The sequence below is a fragment of the Triturus cristatus genome, chromosome 4_1 (genome assembly GCF_964204655.1).
Source record: "Triturus cristatus chromosome 4_1, aTriCri1.1, whole genome shotgun sequence".
NCBI lineage: Eukaryota > Metazoa > Chordata > Amphibia > Caudata > Salamandridae > Triturus > Triturus cristatus.
Genome location: NC_140585.1, coordinates 35,616,682 through 35,639,845, shown reverse-complemented (window position 1 = coordinate 35,639,845; position 23,164 = coordinate 35,616,682). Strand labels below are relative to the sequence as shown.

Here is a 23,164-nt window from a genome sequence, read left to right as displayed (position 1 = left end):
TGGCGAGCCGCGACTGTTAATAGAGGCTCATTAAATGCTAGGCACATGTCCGCCTCCCAGTTTCTTTTCTGAGGCGAGGGCAGAGGAACTCCCTTCCCGTCAAAAATGGAAAGGAAAACACAGAGCAGCCACCTTTTTGTGAGTTATATAGCAGTCCACGCATAGGCCCTTAAATATTAGAAAACACACACCATTTCTAGAGGGTCTGGAGGCTTCCAGTGGTTTTCGCCTGCCAGGTGGCCATTTGTTTGAACTAAGCCTGGGCAAAGCACTGCACTACGCTCGCGTAGTTTGCGAAGTTTGCGCTACGCGAATTGCACGTAGCACAGTGCAAACACGCGTAGCGTAGTGTTGTGCAGCGTCATTTTTTGCTTCCTCGCGGTCCTCAACGTCAAGTTGGCGATCGTGAGCGTGGAAAATAAACCTCCCGGCGAGATTCGGGGAGGTCAGGTTTCTCATTGCGAGTGGTCGTGTATGCTCGCGACCGCTCGCGATGGGAAACTACCAGTCCGCGTTGAGAAAGCTGCAGCTCGAGTAAAAATCTACTCGAGCAGCAGAAAACTACAGCTCACACTGTGCAAGATGCCGTTTTCAATGATTGCACAGTGCCGGATGCTTGTCCGCACTGTGCAATCATTGAAAACGGCATTTTGCACAGTGCGAACAGGGTACTACGCAGTTCGCGAAGTGCTACTGTGTGTTGTGCTGCCCCAACTCTCGATGCACTGTCCTTTCTCTTGTTGTGTTGTCATATCTCTTGTTGCACTGACCCGCTGCACAGTATTATCATCCCGGATTTCGGCGTTCTAGGATTTCCGCTGCGTGCACTAGTGAGAGTACCACCGTTTTCTTACTGATTCGGGGTATTTGTAAGGTCTTTGTGTGTGGGTTTGTTTTTCAAGCAGATCTGAAATCTGCTTATTTGGGAACGGAGTATTGCAGTGCAGCTGTGTGTCCTGTATGTACACTGCGGATGCTCTATATGGATGTGTTCAGTACGTGCTTCGTGGACAGCAGCAATGAAGCGCTGTTTGTGTGCAGTTTCGATGCACTGCAATGTATCTTTCTGCCGGAATGTATCTTAGCCCACATGAAATGACACGCGAGAGGCCTGCTTTGGCAGTGAATTGGATCTTTAATTTCTGAGTTTGAGTTGCTTGGTCAGTATTTATGTGTCACTTTCTTAGTTATTTAGACGGTGTTTCTGTTTTATACTGTTTCTGCCAATATGTAACCTTGAGCCACAGTTCTGGTTGATTTTGATGGCAGTGGCTCAGTTTATTTGGTGATTCACAATTTCAATCATGGGTAAAACATGGCTTGTTGAACATAGATGAGATGTACTTGCAAATAATTGTTGGATTGCGTATTGCATTTCAGGTTTTCAATTTGACCAATCGTTTGACTTCTTACCAACGAAATATGAGTGTCTTCATGGTCGAGGACCACACTGCTTTTTCTCTTATCTGTCTTGTATCAAGACCCTGCTGGACTATGGGGTGAAAGAAAGCTTGAATAAGCAGCTACCTATGTTATATGACATCTCTTTATTAATGTGAGAACTGCACTTTCACAATTGCTTTATTAACCTTCCTGCTTTCTCAAATTTGCTTGAAAATGCACCATTTGTCCACTCTTTTTTCAGAAATTTATCTGGGGGGGGGGGCACCCCCGAAACCCCCTTAGGTTGTTCAGGCTCGCTCACTACGCTACTCCAAGAAGCACAGGGGAAGGGCCAGAGACCTCAAAGGATATGAAACCACAGGAAGGACCCACTCCCGGTTGCGACCCAAGTGGGCCAGGAGAGGAAACCAATTAGTCTGAGGCCAACAGGGCACAATGAACACCACATTTTGTGGTTAGCATTACTTCATTATTTTGTCATTTTAACTCAAGGTAATGCTGTCAGGGAAAATATTTCACCTAATTTGTACCAGTTTAACACCCAAATACAGCAGGAAGCAACTACAAGATTACCAGTCAATCTTTGCAAAGGGCTTTCCACTGACACTTTGTCATGCATTAAGTAACTTTTCTTCCGTTTGAGCTAGAATCAAGTTTTTTTTTGTTGAAATCTGCAGATTATGTAGCAAATGCAGTAAACTGATAATTATGAAGAAAACCCTGCATCTGCAGAAACTCATAATTCCAGTGGCCCTGGCTTTAAGTGACACAATCAATTAACAGCTGGTAAGAAGGCTGGTTTCTTTTGTAACTTTCTGCACTACCACCACACCCTACGCTTTCAGGCAGAGGCCATTCAAAGCCAGTATTCACCTTTCAGGGGCAGTTTTTTTGTGAAAGCCGAGTCCATGGGTTGGCGGGTAGAAGGCCACCAGGGTTGCATTCAGATGCAGAGCCCTAATCCTCTTGATCCCTGGGGGCCTCACAGTAATGGTCCAGGAGACAGAGGAAAGGAGCGAGACTAATAGAAGTTGTCAAAGAGAAGGCCCAGAATAGGGAGCACTGTATGCGGACTCATTTTTGTGTTTACAAATGGCCAGAGACAGCTCCTTGAGAGAGATACCCCAAAGAAGGGGACCATATAAATGTTTTTTTTTAAAGGGACATTCATTAGTGAAGCTGGTACTGCTGCCAAGTGTGTAAGTGGCCACTGCTGGTTATCATTAAGGAAGCAGATGCAGCGGGACTGGGGCCCAGGGATTTGAGGGGCCCACTGCATCACAGCTATGACTGTCTTCCTTTCAAAAAGGGGCATCAGAGCTTATTTTCCTCTCTAGCTTTAGGACCGAGGTGATGATCCATCATGATGGGAAAGAGATAAAAGATGCAGAGGAGATAGCCTGCTACTCAGGACTACAGTTATCATTGGTGCAGCAGGTGTAGGTGCATTGGGGTCAATGAGTGTGAGGGGCTCACAACACCCCAATTATGGGAAGCAGTTTGTTCGGTATAATATCTGTTTTTGTTTGATGCATTTGCTGTCTTATAAGACTCATATTTAGTGCGGTTCATAAGCTATAGAAAAAGTACTCCTGAAATCATCTCATAAGCCCCGCCCCCTGCACGAAGCCATGTCCCTCCCGCTCTCCCAATCCTTGCCATAACGTTTTGGAGGGGGCCCGACCTCACAAGATTTGGTTAGGGGGGCTCAAAGTAAAAACGTTTGAAGACCTCTGCCCTACAGGATGTTATCGCTCTGAATACTATCCCTGATGATTGGGATATTGACAGTACTTGAAATGCCAGATGATCTACAGTATTCCACAGTTTTTAATTATGATGAAATGTATGATGGTAATTCCAATTATGATAAAATGTTCTGTTTTCATCATTTCCTGCATAAAGCAAGTACTCCACATGTAGTATTTAATTACACACAATGGGAACACTGCCCACCACCATGGGGTAGCTCAAAAGCATTTGCACAGAAATTTGCATATTTTTCTGGTCACAATTCAGTGGACTCACAATCTTAATACTACAAACTCACACTCTAACGGGCTAAGAAAACTATACTCATTGAGACCAAGCAGATTTATTCTGCATCTTTTATTTCCTAGCTGTGTATACAAGGGTTTGACTTTTGGAAAGACGATGTTTAGTTAAAATCTTTACAGGGAACTAAAAGATTTGCAGGGTCAGGGGACACGGCTTTGTTTAGAGCAAGCCTTATACCATATCAAATGATTTTCCTGAACAACTGTGCAACAGACGTCCTGTCTTGCCTTGGCCAAGATCAACAATTTGAATGCACGAAGCATTCCCACATTTACACGTTTTGCGAACTGGAAACAATTCACAAATTACACTGAGGAATCAATCAATCAGTGAATTTGTAAAGCGCACTACATACCCGTGAGAGTCTCAAGGCGCTGATGGGAGGGGGTGCTGTTAAAGCTCGAAGAGCCAGGTCTTGAGGAGCTTCCTGAAGGTGAGTAGGTCCTGGGTCTGCCGCTGGTGGGTGGGGAGGGTGTTCCAGGTCTTGGCGGCGAGGAAGGAGAAGGATCTGCCACCGGAGGTAGTTCGTTGGATGCACGGGACGGTGGCAAGGGCGAGGCTGGCGGGCGGGGGTGTAGAAGTTGAGTCTGTTGTTCAAGTAGGCTGGTCCTGTGTCGTGGAGTGCTTTGTGTGCGTGGCTGAGGAGCTTGAAGGTGATCCTCTTGTTGATGGGGAGCCAGTGCAGGTCTCTTAGGTGGGAGGTGATGTGGCTACGTCGAGGGATGTGGAGGATCAGGCGGGCGGAGGCGTTCTGGATGCGTTGCAACCGTTGTAGGTGTTTGGCCGGGATTACTGCGTAGAGTGCGTTGCCGTAGTCCAGCCTGCTGCTGATGAGGGCTTGGGTCACCGTTCTTCTTGTTTCGGTCGGGATCCACTTGAAGATCCTGCGGAGCATTCGGAGGATGTTGTAGTAGGAGGAGGAGACGGCATTGACCTGCTTCGACATGGAGAGGGAGGAGTCAAGGATGAATTCTAGGTTGCGTGCGTGGTCCGTGGGTGTCGATGCTGTTCCCAGTGTGGTCGGCCACCAAGAGTCGTCCCAGGCAGAGGGGGTGGGGCTGAGGATGAGGACTTCCTTCTTGTCCGAGTTCAGTTTCAGGCGGCTGCTCCTCATCCATTCGGCAACGGCCTTCATTCCCTCGTGGAGGTTGGTTTTGGCGGTGTGCGGGTCCTTGGTGAGGGAGAGTATGAGCTGGGTGTTGTCGGCGTAGAAGATGATGTTCAGGTCGTGTTGGCGGGCCACTTGTGCGAGGGGGGCCATGTAGACGTTGAACAGGGTCGGGCTGAGGGATGAGCCCTGTGGTACGCCGCAGATGAGGTCAGTGGCTTCGGATTGGAAGGGTGGGAGGCGGACTCTCTGGGTTCTGCCTGAGAGGAAGGACGTGGTCCAGTTCAGGGCCTTCTCTTGGATTCCGGCTTCTTGGAGGCGTGTTCTTAGTGTGCGGTGGCAGAGCGTGTCGAAGGCGGCTGACAGGTCCAGGAGGATGAGGGCTGAGGTTTCGCCGTTGTTTAGTTGGCGCCGGATGTCGTCTGTGGCGGCAATGAGGGCTGTCTCGGTGTTGTGGTTTCATCTGAATCCGGACTGGGATGGGCCTAGAATGTTGTTGTCCTCGAGGTGGCGGGTTAGCTGTATGTTGGTGATTTTCTCGATGACCTTTGCCGGGAAAGGGAGCAGGGAGATGGGCCGGAAGTTCTTCAGGTCCTTGGGGTCCGCCTTGGGCTTCTTGAGGAGGGCGTTTATTTCGGCGTGCTTCCAGCTTTCTGGGAATGTCGCTGTGTCGAAGGAGATGTTGACCTTCCGTAGTTGGGGTGCGATGGTTGTGTCTGCTTTGTTGAGGACATGGTGCGGGCAGGGGTCTGACGGAGATCCTGAGTGGATGGAGTTCATGACATTGCGAGTCTCGTTGTCGTTGACGTGGAACCAGGAGGTCAGCTGGTTGGTGCAGGTGGCGTTCGGGGTGAGGTTTGTCGGGGTCGGAGCGGACGGGGTGTTGAAACTGTCGTGGATGTCGGCGAACTTGCGATGGAAGAAGGCGGCCAGTGAGTCGCACAGATCTTGCGAGAGCGAGATGTCGTTGGTATTGGCGAGTTCCTTCACTATGTTGAAAAGCTCTTTGCTGTCGTGTGCGTTGTTATCCAGACGGGTTTTGAAGGAAGATCTCTTGGCTGTTCTGATGAGGTGGTGATGTCTGCGGGTGGCGTCCTTGTGGGCTGCGTGGAAGTCTGGTGTGCGGTCGTGGAGCCATTTCTTCTCCAGCTTCCGGCATGTGCGTTTGGAGGTCTGGAGTTCTTCGGTGAACCAGGCGGCTTTCTTGCTGGGGTGGTTGATGGGGGGTTTCTTCAGCGAGGCGAGGGTGTTGGCGCAGTCTTTGATCCACTGCCTGAGGTTACGGGCGGCGGCGTCTGGGTCGGTGGGTGGGTTCTGGGCGAGGGTGGAGGTCAGCTGGTCCTTGGTGACTTTGCTCCAGCAGCGGCGAGGCAGCTGTTGGGTGCGGTGGTGTGTGGTTGGTTTCTTGAAGGTGAAGTGGATGCAGCGATGGTCGGTCCAGTTGTTCTAGAGGTGGAAGTTCAGGTCCCCAAGGAGGATGTAGTCCGTGGAGGCGAGTGCGTGGGTGCTGGCGAGGTCGGCGATGGAGTCGCTGTACTGAGCCCTGGGTCCGGGGGGTCTGTAGACGAGTGTTCCTCGGAGGGTGGTGTTGGGATCGGTTTGGATCCGGAAGTGGAGGTGTTCGGCAGAGTTGAGGGAGTCATCTGCCAGGGTGTGGACCTGGAGGGTGGGCTTGTGGACGATGGCTATTCCTCCTACGATTCCGTTGGTGCGGTCTCTGCGGGAGACCTTGTAGCCGTCCGGGATGGCTATGGTGATGTCCGGTGCCGAGGAGTCGTTCCACCAGGTCTCGGTCAGGAAGGCAACGTCTGGGGAGGTGATGTCGAGCAGGTCCCAGAGCTCGACGGCGTGCTTGCATGTGGAGCGGGTGTTGAGGAGTATGCATTAGAGGTGGTTGGGTCCGGTCCTTGGAGGCTTGATGGTTCTGTCGCAGGCGTGGCAGGAGAAGGGTCCGTGGGTGCATTTCGGGGCGGCCTGGAAGCAGCGGTGGTCTCGGAGGGTGTTGAGAGCGTGGAGGGTGGTGGCGTCGTATCAGAGTCTGGCGTTGTGGGGTGCATGGGGTCCGGGGGTTCCGGCGCTGGGCACGGACTGGCGCAGACGGGCTTGCCTTTGGCACGCCTTCGGCGCACAGTCGGCACGTCCACTACGCGTCCGGGTGGCGGTCGTCATTTAAGGCGGAGAGGGAGGGAGGGAGGAGCAGCTGGGAGGCGGGAGCAGGGCAGCCAGGGGGGGCGTGGCCTCAGGGCGAGGTGGCGGGAAAAAGACAAGGAATACAAAAGAAAAAAAGGGGTGGTGGGGGTGAGTAGAGCTAGCGAAAAAACGAAAATTAACACGGGAAAAAAACAGAAAGGATACAATAAGCAGCACAGCACAATCAGGGGGTCAACTTAAGAAGCGGCAGAAGAGCGGAAGCAGAGGTCTTCACGAGCGCGGACTCACGCTGGGAGGCAGCAGCAGCGAGGCGTCAGCAGGTGGAGCTGAGTGGCGGTCGGGGAGGCGGCTCGGCCTGCGAGCAGGTCAGAAGTCACCCCGATCGCCCGACCAGCAGGCCCCTTTTGAGGCGGGGAGGGAGGAGCAGCTGGGAGGTGGGAGTGGGGCGGCGAGGGGGCGTGGTCTCAGGGCGAGGTGGCAAGGAAACATTAAACAACATATTTCGCAAGGACACATGCAATTCTTCACATACCAGGAGGGATGGTTAGTGTGGTCGTTAGACACTAACAGTTGTCAGGCACATTTTCTTGACAACACCAGAGGGTTTAAGATCAAGAGGCCCAACCTGTGTCACATGCAGACACAACAGGGTGCTAACAACCTTCAGCATTGGGAAGTTGTGTCTTGATTGGCTTAAACATTCCACGTTCTCTCAGGCGAAACAATAATTGTCCCTTCTTCCTAATGATGCGGGACTACAGGACTTTTTGTTGGATTCTTGAAAAACATGTCAAAAGTGCTTTCTGTATGCTATATACTATTAAGTGAGTAAGGTGTCACAGCAGGAAGCTGCTGAGAGACTGCGTGAAATTTAACGGGGTAAATTTAGAAAGGGTTCTGGCAGTAGTAGACAATGGTATGACCACCTTATCCTCAAACAAGAGAGGGGTCCCCCTTAACCAAAGGGACAGGGCACCAACTAGACAGCTAGTCAGAATAAACAATTACTTTAGGATTATTTTCAAAGGGAATTGTTTATTCTGACTAGATGATCCGCTTATCCACTAGGATGTACGCTCTGGGTTACATTGTGTCATAATTTCGGCCTGTCTGGCTACACTGCGTGCAGCCCGTTTTCCGCTGTCTGCTGTGCACTTTCGAGTGCGCCCTGGACATATCCCTAGGAACGCAACTGGTTCAATCTCTAGACATGCACTTGCTGGTGGATTCCCTAAAGGCCCACGTGTACCGTTGTCCTTCGCGGTTGCTGTTGCTTCTAAACGCCTATGAGCCTTCCTGGAATGCTTTGCACCTGGTGATCGGGATCTTGACTTTTCCTCTGCAGATTGCGTACCAGCTGTTCCTCCTTTGGCAGACGCTGAGGGGGATGAACTAGAAGGCATTTGCCCTACGTATCTGATATGTCCGGAGCCTCTGGGAACATCGTCTGCAGTTGCTGGGAGCAGCAATTTTTGTGTCTACGGCTCGGAGCACATAAACAATCTGGCAGTTTTCGAGTTGTGTGATTTTGTTTTTATCCAGCCATATTTTTATCATCCTAAGTTGTTTTGAAATTGAACAGTTTTTATATTTTAATGTGATACGGCTTTCTAGTTGCTTTTATCCTCTAAGAGCACAATGCTTTGTATGCTTTTCAGTTTTTTATAACTAGACATTCTCTGGTATTGTTTTGGGAAGCTTTCTTTGTCTACTCACGTGCAAGGAGTGGGTGTCATGTGCTAACACTAGGCCCGATTAGGACCACCACCGTTTCACATGCTCACGTTTAAGTTGCCATCTATTCTTGAACATGATCATATTTGACATACATTTCATTGTGTCCCTGTGTACGGTAATACTCTCTGAAACAGTGTTGCTTACATTTCCACTTTGTAGGCAAATTATCACAATACCTTGAGCATTCTGTACAAGAGCTAAATTTACTAAGCAAAATGTTGTTGTTATTATTATTGTCTGTTCGGCGAAAGCTATCACAATATATTCAACAGCGGCCTGCCTTTCACTTCAGCATGGTAACATGGGTGATGTTTAATATATAAACAGTATAACTTCCTTGTTTAGGTAGAGGAGCATTTTGCTGGCACTGAGAGGTCGCCACATGATGAAATTCCAGCCCAGCTGATTCCTGTCTAGCTCTTGCAAGGGATGATACCCAGCTCTCCACGAAGACAGGCATCCTGTTGACATTTAACCAGTGCCATAGTTTGCCTTTCACACAATGACTTTTGACACACATTTGCGTGTGTTACAATGCAGGATTAATTTCTCTGAAACTCCATTGCTTACATTTCCACCAAGTAAGAACATTATCATGACACCTTGAAAATCATGTACAAGGCCTCAACACACATTGTGCAAACGTCGTTATTTATTTTCATTCATAAGGCGACACAGCTATCAATAGATTATAACAATCTCAGCCTGACTAAGGCCTTGGCTGGAGAGCAAGGATGCTTTTTGTAATAAATAAAAAATCACTCCTGGGTTGGGGCAGATGAGCACTTGCTCTCATTGAAAGGTCACTACACGCTGGAACTTCAGCCCAGCGGCTCGCTGATCCCTCTGCGAGGAGGGATGTCCAGTCTGTGACCAAGATCTACATACTTTCCCTTCAGGTAATGGGGGTTAGATCATCGAATAGGGGATTCTTGGGAGAACACATATATACATACATACACACACACACACTAGGCATCTAGGATATGTATATATTTTTTATATGCCTGCATACATACATATTGTTTTATCCAGATGGTGTGACTGTTCCTTCTGTTCCTGTGTCCTTCAATTGCTATTCAATTTCATCGGCTTTGGTCTATTGATCATTGCAGCACGTATATTCTATACAAGAATCACAATGGTTCAATAAATATTGAAAATGCCCCTCTGTGTATTCCTTGTATATTTGTCTGTGAGAAAGAGAGCACAGGTGACTGAAAGGCTCTAGATCTGTTACCATGATCCCAGGGGGAGGGGGAGGTTAAGCCTTGTCATCTTCTGTGGTCGCCAAACCCATTGGCTACCGGTCTAGGTGTAGGGGGCATACGGTGGCCCTATGAGCTGGCTGGTCTCTAGGACAACATATCCTGCTGGGGTGCACGGAATAAGTCTGGCACCATCCCTATATTTACGTTGCCCAACAAACATGCAGTTCCTACTAGAAAGTGGGGAACTATACAACACAGGTAACGGGGAGTTAGATCACCCGACAGGGATTTGGCAGATTCACTCTCCCTAGACATACTAGGACAGGTAGCGTTATGAAGGATTTCACTATGTTAAAGTATTGATATGCAAGCATGTATTCTCTGTTACAGCACGATGGTAGAACTGTTTATCTTTGTTACAATTCTCGTAATGCAGATCACATTATTTTGTTTCCTTCTATTGATAATTGTAGCGTGCATATTTTACTCAAGAATCACAGTGCTTCAATAAATATTGAAACTGCAGACTGTGCATTTCTTGGGCATCTCTTTGGGTATGTAACCAAAAGGAAAGGTTCTAGATCTGTTACCACGTTCTCCTTGAGGAGTCTCGGTTGTCATCTTCCAAGGTTGCACAATCTATTTGTTACCTTGTCAGGTTAGGGGTACAGATGGTGCACTGTGTGCAAGCAGGACTTAGGCCATCATAGCCGGAGGGTGTGCTCAGAATCAGTCTCTCACAATCCCTAAGTTTATGTTAACCAACAAATGCCCAGTTGTATTTGGGAAAGTATAAAGTCCTAGGGCACTACCCTGTGAGCTAGTTCTGCGCTTGCTCTTCTTGGATTCAAGGCATAGCATTCTGTGAGGTAGTACTGCAAGTGCTATTAGTGTGCCCTAGGCCTAGTATCCTGTGAGCTAGTGCTCCACCTTTTCTTCTCGTGTCCGAAGTACTGCAACGGTTCTTGTCCTAAGCCTACTTTTCTGTGAGGTAGTACTGCAAGTGCTCTTCTTGTTAGTCCTAGGCCTGGTGCCCTTCGAGCTAGTACTGCACCTGTTATTTTTTTGTACAAGCCCTAGTATACTGCATATATTCTTCTTGTGCCCTAGGCCTAGTATGTTGTGATCTGGTACTGCCTGTTCTTCTCCTTTCCTAGGATTAATATTCTATGAGCTTGTACTGTGCTTTTTCTCCTGGTGTTTTAAGCCTAGTATCTGTGAGCTCGCACTGTGCCTTTTCTTCTTGTGTCTTATGCCTTGCATCCTGTGAGCTGGTACCGCACCTGTTCTTCTCGTTCCCTAGGCCTAGTTAGTATCCTTTGAGCTCGTACTCCCAGACCTTGTATCCTGTGGGTTAGTATTGTGCCTGTCATAGCGTGGCCAAGGCCTAGTACCCAGTGAGCTCGCACTGTGCCTTTTCTTCTTGTGTCTTAGGCCTTGCATCCTGTGAGCTGGTACTGCACCTGTTCTTCTCGTTCCCTAGGCCTAGTTAGTATCCTTTGAGCTCGTACTCCCAGACCTTGTATCCTGTGGGTTAGTATTGTGCCTATCATAGCGTGGCCAAGGCCTAGTACCCAGTGAGCTCGCACTGTGCCTTTTCTTCTTGTGTCTTAGGCCTTGCATCCTGTGAGCTGGTACTGCACCTGTTCTTCTCGTTCCCTAGGCCTAGTTAGTATCCTTTGAGCTCGTACTCCCAGACCTTGTATCCTGTGGGTTAGTATTGTGCCTGTCATAGCGTGGCCAAGGCCTAGTACCCAGTGAGCTCGCACTGTGCCTTTTCTTCTTGTGTCTTAGGCCTTGCATCCTGTGAGCTGGTACTGCACCTGTTCTTCTCATTCCCTAGGCCTAGTTAGTATCCTTTGAGCTCGTACTCCCAGACCTTGTATCCTGTGGGTTATTATTGTGCCTGTCATAGCGTGGCCAAGGCCTAGTACCCAGTGAGCTCGCACTGTGCCTTTTCTTCTTGTGTCTTAGGCCTTGCATCCTGTGAGCTGGTACTGCACCTGTTCTTCTCGTTCCCTAAGCCTAGTTAGTATCCTTTGAGCTCGAACTCCCAGACCTTGTTTCCTGTGGGTTAGTATTATGCCTGTCATAGCGTGGCCAAGGCCTAGTACCCAGTGAGCTCGCACAGTGCCTTTTCTTCTTGTGTCTTAGGCCTTGCATCCTGTGAGCTGGTACTGCACCTGTTCTTCTCGTTCCCTAGGCCTAGTTAGTATCCTTTGAGCTCGTACTCCCAGACCTTGTATCCTGTGGGTTAGTATTGTGCCTGTTATAGCGTGGCCAAGGCCTAGTACCCAGTGAGCTCGCACCTTTTTTTTTCTTGTTCCTAGTCCTAGTATCCTGTGAGCTGGTACTACACCGGAGCCCTAGTATCCTGTGAACTGGTGCTGCAAGGATTCTTCTGGTGTCCCAGGCCTTGTATCCTATGTGCTAGTGCTGCACCCATGACTATTATCTTGTGAGGTAGTACTGCACCTGCTCTTGTCGTGTCTTAGGCCTAGTAGCCTGTGAGCTATTAGTGAAAGTGTTCTTGTTGTGTCCTTGGCCTAGTATCTTGTGAGCTGGTACTGAGCGTTTTCTTTTCTTGCCCTAGGCCTAGTGTTCTATGAGCTACTAATGCTCTTGTTCTTCTCGTGTCCTAGGCCTAGTGTTCTATGAGCTAGTCCTGCATCTGTTCTTCTCCTGCCCTAGGATCCGATGGGCTAGCAATGCACCTGTTCTTCTTGTGTACTAAGCCTAGTATCCTGTGACCTAGTATTGCACCTGTTGTAGACATGTCCTAGGCCTGCTCTTCTCGTGTCCTCGGCTTAGTATCCTGTGAGCTAGCACTGTACCTGTTCTTCCAAAGTTCACCGAATTCATGGAAACAGACGGTGCCTTCATGGTCTTGTTACAGGTATTTCCACTGGCTTCAACTGTAGCGTTCAAGGCTACCCTTGCGATCCGCACCACTGCACCCAAACACAGAAAGGCAGGTAAACCAAAATTGTTGGTGGTTCTAAGGACCGTGGCACCTACTTACCTTACGTCCAGAAGATCACTATGTAACTCGATGGCAAGATTACTTTACAGTATATGTTTCTCCCATTGGATAACATTTCCGCCTTCAAGGCTCATGCCTCAAATCGACAGCTGTATTTACTGAGTTTTCAAAAATCGCTAACTCAAAAAGTAAAAGTATTTACCGGATCCCGAAGATCTTGAGGTCTACAACAAATGCTCAACACTCCCCTCTGATAAGCCTAAAGCTGCTTGACCACACTACCACAAAATAGAGCACTTTGGGATAGTCAGAGCAAACCAATAAGGGCCGCCTGGACTCGGCACAGTGTACCTCATTCGGGTGCACCATATAGAGAGCCAGCTTCCTACATTCACATCATGAGGCAGGCAGCGTAGGCTCGAGGCACGTACATCCTCCCATCACAACTCACCACAGTTCTTACACAAGGCCATCTTACTACAGGTGAGAAGAAAAAGAACACATTTACCATGGTAAAATGGCTGCCTAAGGCCGGATCTCTCAGCCCAAAGTGCTTAAAGGGGTGTGGACAACTGCTTGTAGTGCAGCAGTTGAGACCTAATTTTTCTGTTTTTCATTTTTTAATGTTGTTTGATAAAACAGAAAGTGATAAAAATACGTTTTTGGTTGTTTACATTTTCCCATGAAAAGTGTGGAAGAATTATAAAATAATAATATGTTTTTCCCCTTTAAATTGAGAAAAAACAGCTAAACAAACTGTGCCTGTGTTGTGCTCAATAATACACTAACATTTTAAATGTATCAAATATTTTTCCAAAAAGGACGGGGATGAACATCAAATAAGCTCTCTTCTGGTTGCTAATCTGAAGGATAATTTAGTGATTAGAGCTCGGCATACAGAAATTCGATGCTGTGGAGGTCAACAGATCGAATCCCGGCAAGGTATACTCAGCCCTTCATCTTTCAGAGTACGGCACCATGAATTGGATAATGTAATTTACAGTGATTAGAAGCAGCAGAAGTGTGATACTATATAGAAAACAAGTTATACCGTAGCTACTCCTTTGCCTCCATGTACTTCTCCATTCAGCCTTGTACGCCCTTCTCACAGAGTAGAAAGTCTAGAACAAATCAAGTCTGAAGAGAATTTTATATAAAAAAATAATTGTAGGAGCATTTTATTTACAAAAACACACCTAATTTGGCAAAAAACAGATCATTGTGATCAGGTGATTATTAGCGATTTCAAAACACCAAGGCATCAATCTGGAATGTGTTTTTTCTGTCTAAGGAGTCCCTTCCTTCATGGCCTTCTGCTGATCGGTTCCTGCAGTACACTTGTGCCGTTAAGCTCCAGAGGGTAGGCGCAGAGTGATAAAACAAAGTCATGAAGAGACAGACCAGGCCAAGCACACAGCCCGCCCCCCAGACAATCTCCATACAGGCCAGAGGGTTAAGCCCAGAGAGGTGAAACAAAGGTACGCAGCGATAGACCAGGCCAAGCACACCGCCCCGCCCCCAGCCAATCTCCATGCAGCCCAGAAAGGTGAAACAACGTCACAAAGAGACAGACCAGGCCAAGCACACAGCCCGGCCCCCAGCCAATCTCCATACAGGCCAGAGGGTTAAGCCCAGAGAGGTGAAACAAAGGTACGAAGCGATAGACCAGGCCAAGCACACAGCCCGCCCTGCCAGTCAATCTTCATGCGGATCCAGAGCAGCATGCCCAGAGAGTTGAAACAAAGGCACAAAGAGACAGACGAGGCTAAAGCATGCAGCCGTGCCCCATGCCAATCACCACACGACTTCTATGGGGCATGCCCAGAGAGCTCAAACAAGACATGAGGAGACAGAACAGGCTCAAGCACACAGCCCTGACCCCCAGTCAAACTCCAAGTGGCCCAGAGGGGTAACCCAGAGAGGTGATACTAAGGCACAAAGAAATAGACCAGGCCAAGTACACTACCCTGACCCCCAGCCAATCTCCATGCGGCCCATAGGGGTAAGCTCAGAGAGGTGAAACAAAGTTATGAAGAGACAAACCAGGCTCAAGCATGTAGACATGACCCCCCCAGACAATCTCCATGCTGTTTCTGAGGGGCATGTCCATAGAGATGAAACAAAGAGAAAGACCCCGCTCAAGCACACTGTCCGAATCGCACCCAGTATCCATGCGGCTACAGAAGGGCACACACAGAAAGGTGAAACAAAGGCACGAAGAGACAGAAGAGGTATGGTACAAATACACGAAGAGAAAGATGAGCCTCAAGCACACAGCCCCGACCCCAGGCAATCTCAATGCAGCTCGAGAGCAGTATGCCCAGAGAGTTGAAACAAGCACGAAGGTACAGACGAGCCTCAAGCACACAGCCCCAACCCCAGCCAATCGCCATGCGGATCCAGCGCGTCATACCCAGAGAGTTGAAGTAAGGGCATGAAGAGACAGACGAGGCTCAGGAACGCAGCCCGCCCCACAGCCAATGTCCATGCGGCTTCTGAGGGGCATGCCCAGAGAGTTAAAACAAAGGCACAAAGAGACAGACCAAGCTCAAGAACGCAGCCCTGACCCCCAACCAATCTCCATGGGGCGGAAGGTAGCGCCTGGTAGGACTGCTGGGCTTGCAGCTGGACCAGAGTCTTTCACTTGGTCCTTGATAATCCCCTCTTCTAGCCGGTCGAACTCACGCAGACGGAAGCGGGTGGCCAGGTGATTCACCATGTGTTTGAGGGTGATGAAGGCAGCCACAACCTGGAACAACAGGAAGAGGGCGAAGACAATGTTTGTGGCTCGCTCCAATGGCTGTGGCTCAAGCCCTTCATTCAGAAGGAGGAAGAGCACCAGAGGAAGCTGCAGAAGAAGGCTGAGGAGCCAGAAACCAGCCAGCTCAGGAACCTGTGGAGGAGAATACAAAATGCATCACGTGAAGACTAGGACTTGAAGGCAAGGACAAGCAGAGAAGATGAGGGAAAAACATTACTCACACTTAACTACAACTCTCTATCTGACTTCTCAGTGGATTTTGGACACACCAGTATGCAATGTCTTTATTAGCTAAACATATAAATAAACAAAACTGAAAATGAACCCACCAGTACCCAGCATACAGTAGCCCATCCACTGTCTTTGGGAATTTCAACAACTAAGAAACGGGCAGAATTTCTGTTTCAGTCAAAGATGCCGATTTCGATACTGGAAGCATGTAGAGTGCACTTTAACCAGTAAGAACTTCTCCGGTGTGTGGGGTAACACCAGCCGCCAGCCGTCACCAGTTCTGTTAAGTGGTGCTGTTAAACAGTGTTAGAAATGGGGACCTCTAGTTGGCAGTGGCTGGCGCCAACGTCCAAATAGGGACCATTCTTCCTAAGTCAGAGTAAGGGGGCTACACCCTTTGATAACCCCTGATCAATCCTGTGGTGACGTAGCACGAGCGGACAGGCCTATCTCAGAGGCAGTGTGTGAAGCATTTATGACCATACACAACAACGCAGTGAAGACACTACAAAGGGACACCACACAAGTAGTTATAGAAAAATTAGTATCTTTATATAGACTTAACACAAGGCTCAAAAGCGATCAAGAAGCCACAATGCACGTAACTATAGATTTACTTAAAAAGGAATAAAAGCAATCAAAAGCGTGTGAAACAAACTTAGTTCGGGGCCAGGGTCTACGCGACCCGGTGATGCACAATGTACCTGAAGTTTAAAGGGGCCAGGCACGCAGCTTCGTGAGGAAGCCGCAATGATGACAGGCGGACTCACAGCGGCCACAGCCCCCAGCTCCAGCGGTCTGCGGCGTGCACTCATGATGATCCTGAGATGGTGATTAAAGGCGGGCACTCAGCGGCTCAGCTGCAGCGGCCCACCGTAGCGATGATTCTCGTAGCACAGGCCAATGCGGGCTCTCAGCGTCAACAGCTCCTCAGCTGCGGCGGCCCACAATAGCGATAGCGATGATTCTCGAAGCACAGGCCAATGCGGGCTCTCAGCGTCAACAGCTCCTCAGCTGCGGCGGCCCACAATAGCGATAGCGATGATTCTCGTAGCACAGGCAAATACGGGCTCTCAGCGGCAACAGCTCCTCAGCTGCAGTGGCCCACAATAGCAATAGCGCGGATTCTCGTAGCACAGACTGATGCGGGCTCTCAGCGGCAACAGCTCCTCAGCTGCGGCGGCCCACAATAGCAATAGTGATGATTCTCGTAGCACAGGCAAATGCGGGCTCTCAGCAGCAACAGCTCCTCAGCTGCAGTGGCCCACAATAGCGATAGTTCTTGTAGCACGGACAAATGTGGGCTCTCAGCGGCAACAGCTCCTCAGCTGCGGCGGCCCACAGTAGCGATAGCGATGATTCTCAGACCGCGTTCCCCGCAGTAGACCCAGAGGCTCTGGAATTCTCGACAGAAGCCTCACCTGCGAGTAGAATCCCCCTCAATAGGAATTCGGAAGGCTGATGGGTGAAGTCTAATGTCCCTGAGACTTGAGCAGGAGGCAAGCTCAAATCAGGCCCTTGGGGTAGTTGCTTCAGCAAGATGGATAGAAAAAGTTTCAAAGTCATTTCCCTCTAGTTACACAGACAGAGGTTCGTCTTGACATCCAGCAGTAACACCCCGTGTAGGGGTTTTAGCACAGATATTTATACCCAAAAGTCTTTGTTCTCAAAAGTCACTGAACCCAGCCAGAACCAGTTCGGTGTTGTCCTGGAGCACTTTGTTTACGAGGCTGCATCCTGTCTTTCAGGAAGAGGGGGTCTGCCATCAGACTCACAGTGGGAGGTGGAACCATCCTTCACCTGGCCAGGCACAGCCCTGCTCAGATCAAAGGGTCACCCCTCCACATACTCCAACTGCAGATCTCTCTGTTCAATCCAGGTCAGGCTCAGCCTGCCCGTCCCTCCAAACCCAGACAGCCGATACACATAACAGCAGAGCACATGGGAAGACTTAGGCAAGAAAATACCCACTTTCCAAAAGTGGTATTCTCAAACACAGAATATGGAAATAACCCTCACCAACAGATGCACTCTAATATTCTGAGCTCAGGCATACTAAATTCGACTTTCCAAACATGTTCCTTGGGTCAGCTAGGATTATAGGGAATACCAATTCATACAGTCATTTTACAATAGGGAGAATTCGCGCTGTGGCAGTGGCACAGCACCCAGAGCATCTAACACCAGCAAACACAGAGGAGACAAAAGCAAAAGGTGGAAGGGAGACCAATGCCAATGGTGCCAGGTCTAACACGTGTCCCCTCCAGCTGAAATGTGGGGAAAACTACCCTCCCACTTGGGGGTTCTCATCACTAAGGCAGAAAAATCTGGACAGACCATCAGCATTGGCGTGTTCTGTACCAGGGCGATGTTCCACCGTGAAATCCATCCCCTGTAGGGAAATAGACCACCTCAACAACTTTGGAATTTCACCCCTCATCTGCATCAACCATCTGAGGGGCCTGTGGTCCGTCTGAACCCGGAAGTGAGTCCCAAACAGGTATGGCCTCAGCTTCTTTAGTGTCCAGACCACAGCAAATGCCTCACGCTCAATTGCACTCCACCTCTGTTCCCGTGGAAGTAACCTCCTACTAATGAAGGCTACCGGTTGTTCTAGGCCCTCTTCATTGATCTGTGACAGAACGGCCCCCACACCATGCTCTGAGGCATCTGTCTGGACAACAAATTCTTTTGAAAAGTTGGGTGCCTTAAGGACAGGTGCTGTGCACATGGCAGTCTTCAGGGCGTCAAAAGCTTTCTGACAGGTGTCAGTCCAGTTCACAATCTTTGGCTGCTTCTTGGAAGTCAGCTCAGTCAAGGGTGCAACGATGTTGCCATACCCCTTGACAAACCTCCTGTAATAACCTGTGAGTCCTAAAAAGGCTCTCACCTGTATCTGGGTTTTTGGGGGTTCCCAAGCCAGGATGGTTTCAATCTTGGGCTGTAGGGGCGTCACCTGGCTGCTCCCAACCTGGTGTCCCAAGTACACCACAGAACCCTGCCCAATCTGGCACTTACTTGCCTTGATTGTGAGGCCTGCTCTTGGCAGTGCCATCAACACTTCCCAAAGTTAGCGCAGGTGGTCCTCCCAGGAGGAACAAACACTGCAATGTCATCCAGGTAGGCGGCGCTAAAATCATCCAGCCCAACCAACACCCTGTTGACCAACCTCTGAAAGGTGGCAGGGGCATTCTTCATCCCAAAGGGAATCACCCTGAACTGGTAGTGCCCATCCGGTGTGGAGAATGCTGACCTCTCCTTTGCCCCATCAGTCAAGGTGATCTGCCAATACCCAGACGTCAAATCAAACGTGCTGAGGTACTGTGCCGCCCCTAGCCGATCGACGAGCTCATCAGCTCTGGGGATGGGGTGTGAGTCAGTCTTGACTGAATTGAGACCTCGGTAGTTCACACAGAACCAAAGATCGGCGGTGGCACCAGGCGCTGCAGCTTTTGGTACCAAGACCACTGGGCTGGATCAAGGGCTGCTAGAGGACCCAATCACCCCTAAAGCAAACATTTTGGAAACCTCCTCCTTAATGCATGCCCTTACCCGGTCAGTCACTCGGTAAGCCTTGTGCTTAACAGGAGAACTGTCCCCGGTATCCACTTCATGGACACACCAATCAGTGACACTAGGCACCAGGGAGAACAGATCAATGAATTTCCACAACAGTTGGCGACAATCACTCTGCTGCTCAGGGGTCAGTGTGGTGGAGAGGACAACACCCTCCACTGACCCATCTTGCTCCTTGGCACACTGGAGGTCAGGAAGAGGCTAACTCTCCTCCTCCACCCCAGCATCTGTGGCCAGGAGCATGCCCACTTAGGACCTCTCAAAGTGGGGCTTCAGGCGGTTGACATGCAGGGCCCGCAAGTCGTTCCGGGGAGACCGCAAGTCCACCAAGTAGGTAACAGGACTCTTGCGCTCCACCACCTCAAACGGTCCGGTCCAATTATCTTGGAGCACACATGGCTCCACTGGGGCCATGACCCAAAACTTTTGACCAGGCTGAAACTCAGAGTGGCATTCTGATCGTGCCAACATTTCATCTCTTCCTGGCTGGCTTCTAGATTTGCCTCAGCAAGCTTTCTGAAATGCCGAGTCTGGTTCCTGAAGGCCAGCATGTAACTAAACACATCCTGGGAAGGTTTCCTGGGAGATTGCTCCCAGCCGCCTTCCTTGACCAGACTCAGAAGCTCTCTTACCGGGTGACCATAGAGCAGTTCAAAGGGGCTGAACCCTAGGGACTTCTGTAGCACCTCACGGTAAGCAAACAACAGGCATGGCAAGAGGACATCCCACTTATGCCTCATGGACTCTTCCAGGCCCATAATCATGCCTTTGAGGGTACGGTTGAATCTCTCAACCAGCCCATTACCTTGGGGGTGGTGGACTTATAAGTTACCCCACACTCCTCCCACAGAGACTTAATATATTTGGAAATGAAGTTAGTAGCCCTATCAGACACCACCTCTCTGGGGAACCTCACACGGGAGAAAATCCCCATCAGAGCATGTCCCACCACGGGGGCCGCCACTGTCAGGAGTGGGATGGCTTCAGGGTACCGGGTGACATAGTCCACCATGAACAGGATGAACCTGTTGCCCATGGCTGTCATGGGGTCCAGGGGCCCCACAATGTTAATGCCCACTCGCTCGAATGGGGTACTGACAACTGGAAAGGGCTGGAGTGGGGCTTTGATCTTCCCCACCTTCTTCCCACTTGCCTGGCAAGTTTCACATGCCCTGCAGTGAGCATCTGAGCTCCTACGCATCTGGGGCCAATAAAAGTGGGTGATCAGCCTCTCGAAGGTCTTGGTCTGCCCCAGATGTCCTGCCAATGGCACATCATGAGCCAACCCCAGTAGGAAGGCTCTGAAGCACTGGGGTACCACCAGCACACGGGCTGACCCAGGCTCAGCAACCTTAGGCTTGCTGTAAAGGAGGTCATTCTCCCAATAGATCAGATGTGACCCTGACTGATCACCTGCTGCCTGGGCTGCAGCCTGTTGCCGCAGCCCCTCAAGAGAAGGGCATGTTCTCTGCTGTTCACAAAATTCCTCCCTGGTGGGCCCTTCTTCCTGCTGCCAATGGGTCAGCTCAGGTAGATCCCCCAGTTCGGCAACTTGTTCCCCTGTAGGCTCCAGGGCATCCCCCTCAAGGTCTGCTCCCTCCTGGACCGTGGGAACTATGGGGGCCGGTTTCCCGCGCCCCCTACCCCTTCTCATTAAGGCAGGGGCCTGGGCCATATTTTCAGGCTCCAGGTCCTTCTGAACGTCCTTACTGGCTGCCATGGACCGAGTGGTCGCGCACGCCCACTCAGGCAGACCCAACATTTCCAAGTGAGATTTCCTTTCCACCGTAGCCCACTGGGAGATCACTAAATCGTTGCCCAACAGACAGTCTACCGGCAAGGCTGGCGTTACAGCTACTTGAAGAGCTCCTGAGACCCCCTCCCACTCAAAGGGAACTTGAGCCACCTCACACTGGCTTTCAGAGTTATCTGCTGACACGACTGGGCAGAATGCATGGGGGACAACCTGCTCTTGGGACACCAACCGGGAGCTGACAGCATCCAACCTATGGCCATTGATGGTCACCCACTGCCTGTACTTCTTAGTGTTATCAGGCAGCGTGGGATTAGGGACCTTCTCAAAGTCTCCTAGCGAGACAAGGGTCAATTCTACGGGATCCCACCCCTCTTGGGCACCCATCTCCTCCCCTCCCAGGGCTACACTACCAAGCTGGTGGGTTGGTGCACGGGGTGGTGCATTGAGGTCCTGCTGGTGACACTGGGGTCATAATACCGGTGGCCCACTTGACCACACTTAAAACAAGTAAGGGGCCCCCTATGAACAGGCCTACCTATCGGGGGCACTGGCTTCTTCTCAGGGGGAGACTGGGACATCACTCCTTGGTTCCCTTGGGAATTACTTTGGGGCCTTCTTTGGAATTCCCTCTGTTTACCCCTGTCCCCCCCACTTCTCTGCTGGGGACCCTGCCCACCTTTGGCGAAGTCTCCCACATGACCATTACGAACCCGGGTGCTCACCCAGTGGTCCGCCTCCTCAGCAAGCTTCCTAGGGTTAGTTAGCTTGCTATCAATAAGGTGCTGGCATAGCTCTGGAAAACAGTTACTAGCTAAATGCTCTCACGCAAACAAATCATACAGTTGCTCAAAAGTTTCCATGTTGCTCCCTTTTATCCAGCGATTGATTGTTCTGCAAAAAAAGACACATATTCAACCCAAGTGGTACTCTCTAACTTCTTACAGGTTCTAAATCTCTGCCTGTACATTTCTGGGTTCTAACCATATCGCGTCAACAAGGCCTCTTTCATATGGGCATACACCATCCTGCTCTCTTCAGGCAGATCCAACAGGGTATCCCTCCCATCACTCACAAAGCGTCCCCACAACCCCGCTCCCCAATCTTTCTCAGGGACCCGGTAGAACACCATTGCTATCTCGTAGGCCGCAAACCATTGCCCAATATCCTCACTCTTATGGAAATCCTTGATGACATCCTTGGGTATATAAACTCTACTCTCGGTAGGTACTAAAGGTATGCTGCCACCAGAGAGGGAGATCTCTAAACTCTTAGCCGTGATCTCCAGCTCCCTCAATACTCTCTCATGCTCCAGTTTCATTTTATCAAGTTCAAATGCTAACCTGTTATTCTCAATATCCAACTTTTTATTCTCTAGGTCCTTCTGACCTTCTAATTTGGCCATCTCCAAACTATGCCTCCCATCTCTCTCCCTGTCCTCTATCTCTTCTGGAGACAGACCCTTTGAGGACACACTAGTACCCGGACTGGAAAGTGCTTTACCTCCCACTAAATCCACTCCGTCATCCTGCTGCCCTCCAGCATTCTCTCCCCCGTACACAGGGTCTCCCCCATTTCCAGGTGACTCCCTCGCCTCTAACCAGGCCTGTAGCGTCTTCTGATACTCCTTCTTCCAAGAGAGAACTGCAATAGGGACGGTGAATTGCTTGCAAAAAGACTAGCTGTTTGGCAATGTAGGTTTCTAACCTCTTTTCCTCAAAGGTGAGATCCTCCGAAGCATTTAATGTTGGCTTATCCATTGTAGACATAACTGGCAATTACAATCAAAAATATAACAAAATGAAGAACATATGTGGTTGCGTTTTAGGTCTGCACTCACTAGTAGTGTACACCAGTTATTGTATGTGGATCACAAATGCAAGTCCTGATCCTCACCGCTGACCACCAATGTTAGAAATGGGGACCTCAAGTTGGCAGCGGCTGGCGCCAACGTCCAAATAGGGACCCTTCTTCCTAAGTCAGAGTAAGGGGGCTACACCCTTTGATAACCACTGCTCAACCTGTTGTGTGTAGATTTAGATTCCGTATATAGGTTTCCCGATTTATGCCCTTATATAGGTACAATTCATATTGCCCCTATTTAGGCATAGAAAATCCAGCCTTATTTAGGCATTGTCCATGCTAACCAAATACAGGCATGGTCTCCCACATCCGTCCAACCACGTCACAA

At 49.7% G+C, this 23,164-nt stretch overlaps 1 protein-coding gene across 1 annotated transcript in view; it reads right to left on the bottom strand.

Moving 5' to 3' along the window:
- Nucleotides 1-13,794: 13,794 nt before the first annotated feature.
- TMEM17 (transmembrane protein 17) overlaps nucleotides 13,795-23,164 on the bottom strand; it is a 93,716-nt gene continuing 84,346 nt past the window's right edge. The window contains exon 4 of the mRNA XM_085651421.1: nucleotides 13,795-15,545. Coding sequence (XP_085507547.1) covers nucleotides 15,201-15,545 — 345 coding nt within the window. The 3' untranslated portion in view covers nucleotides 13,795-15,200. The remainder of the gene's footprint in view (nucleotides 15,546-23,164) is intronic.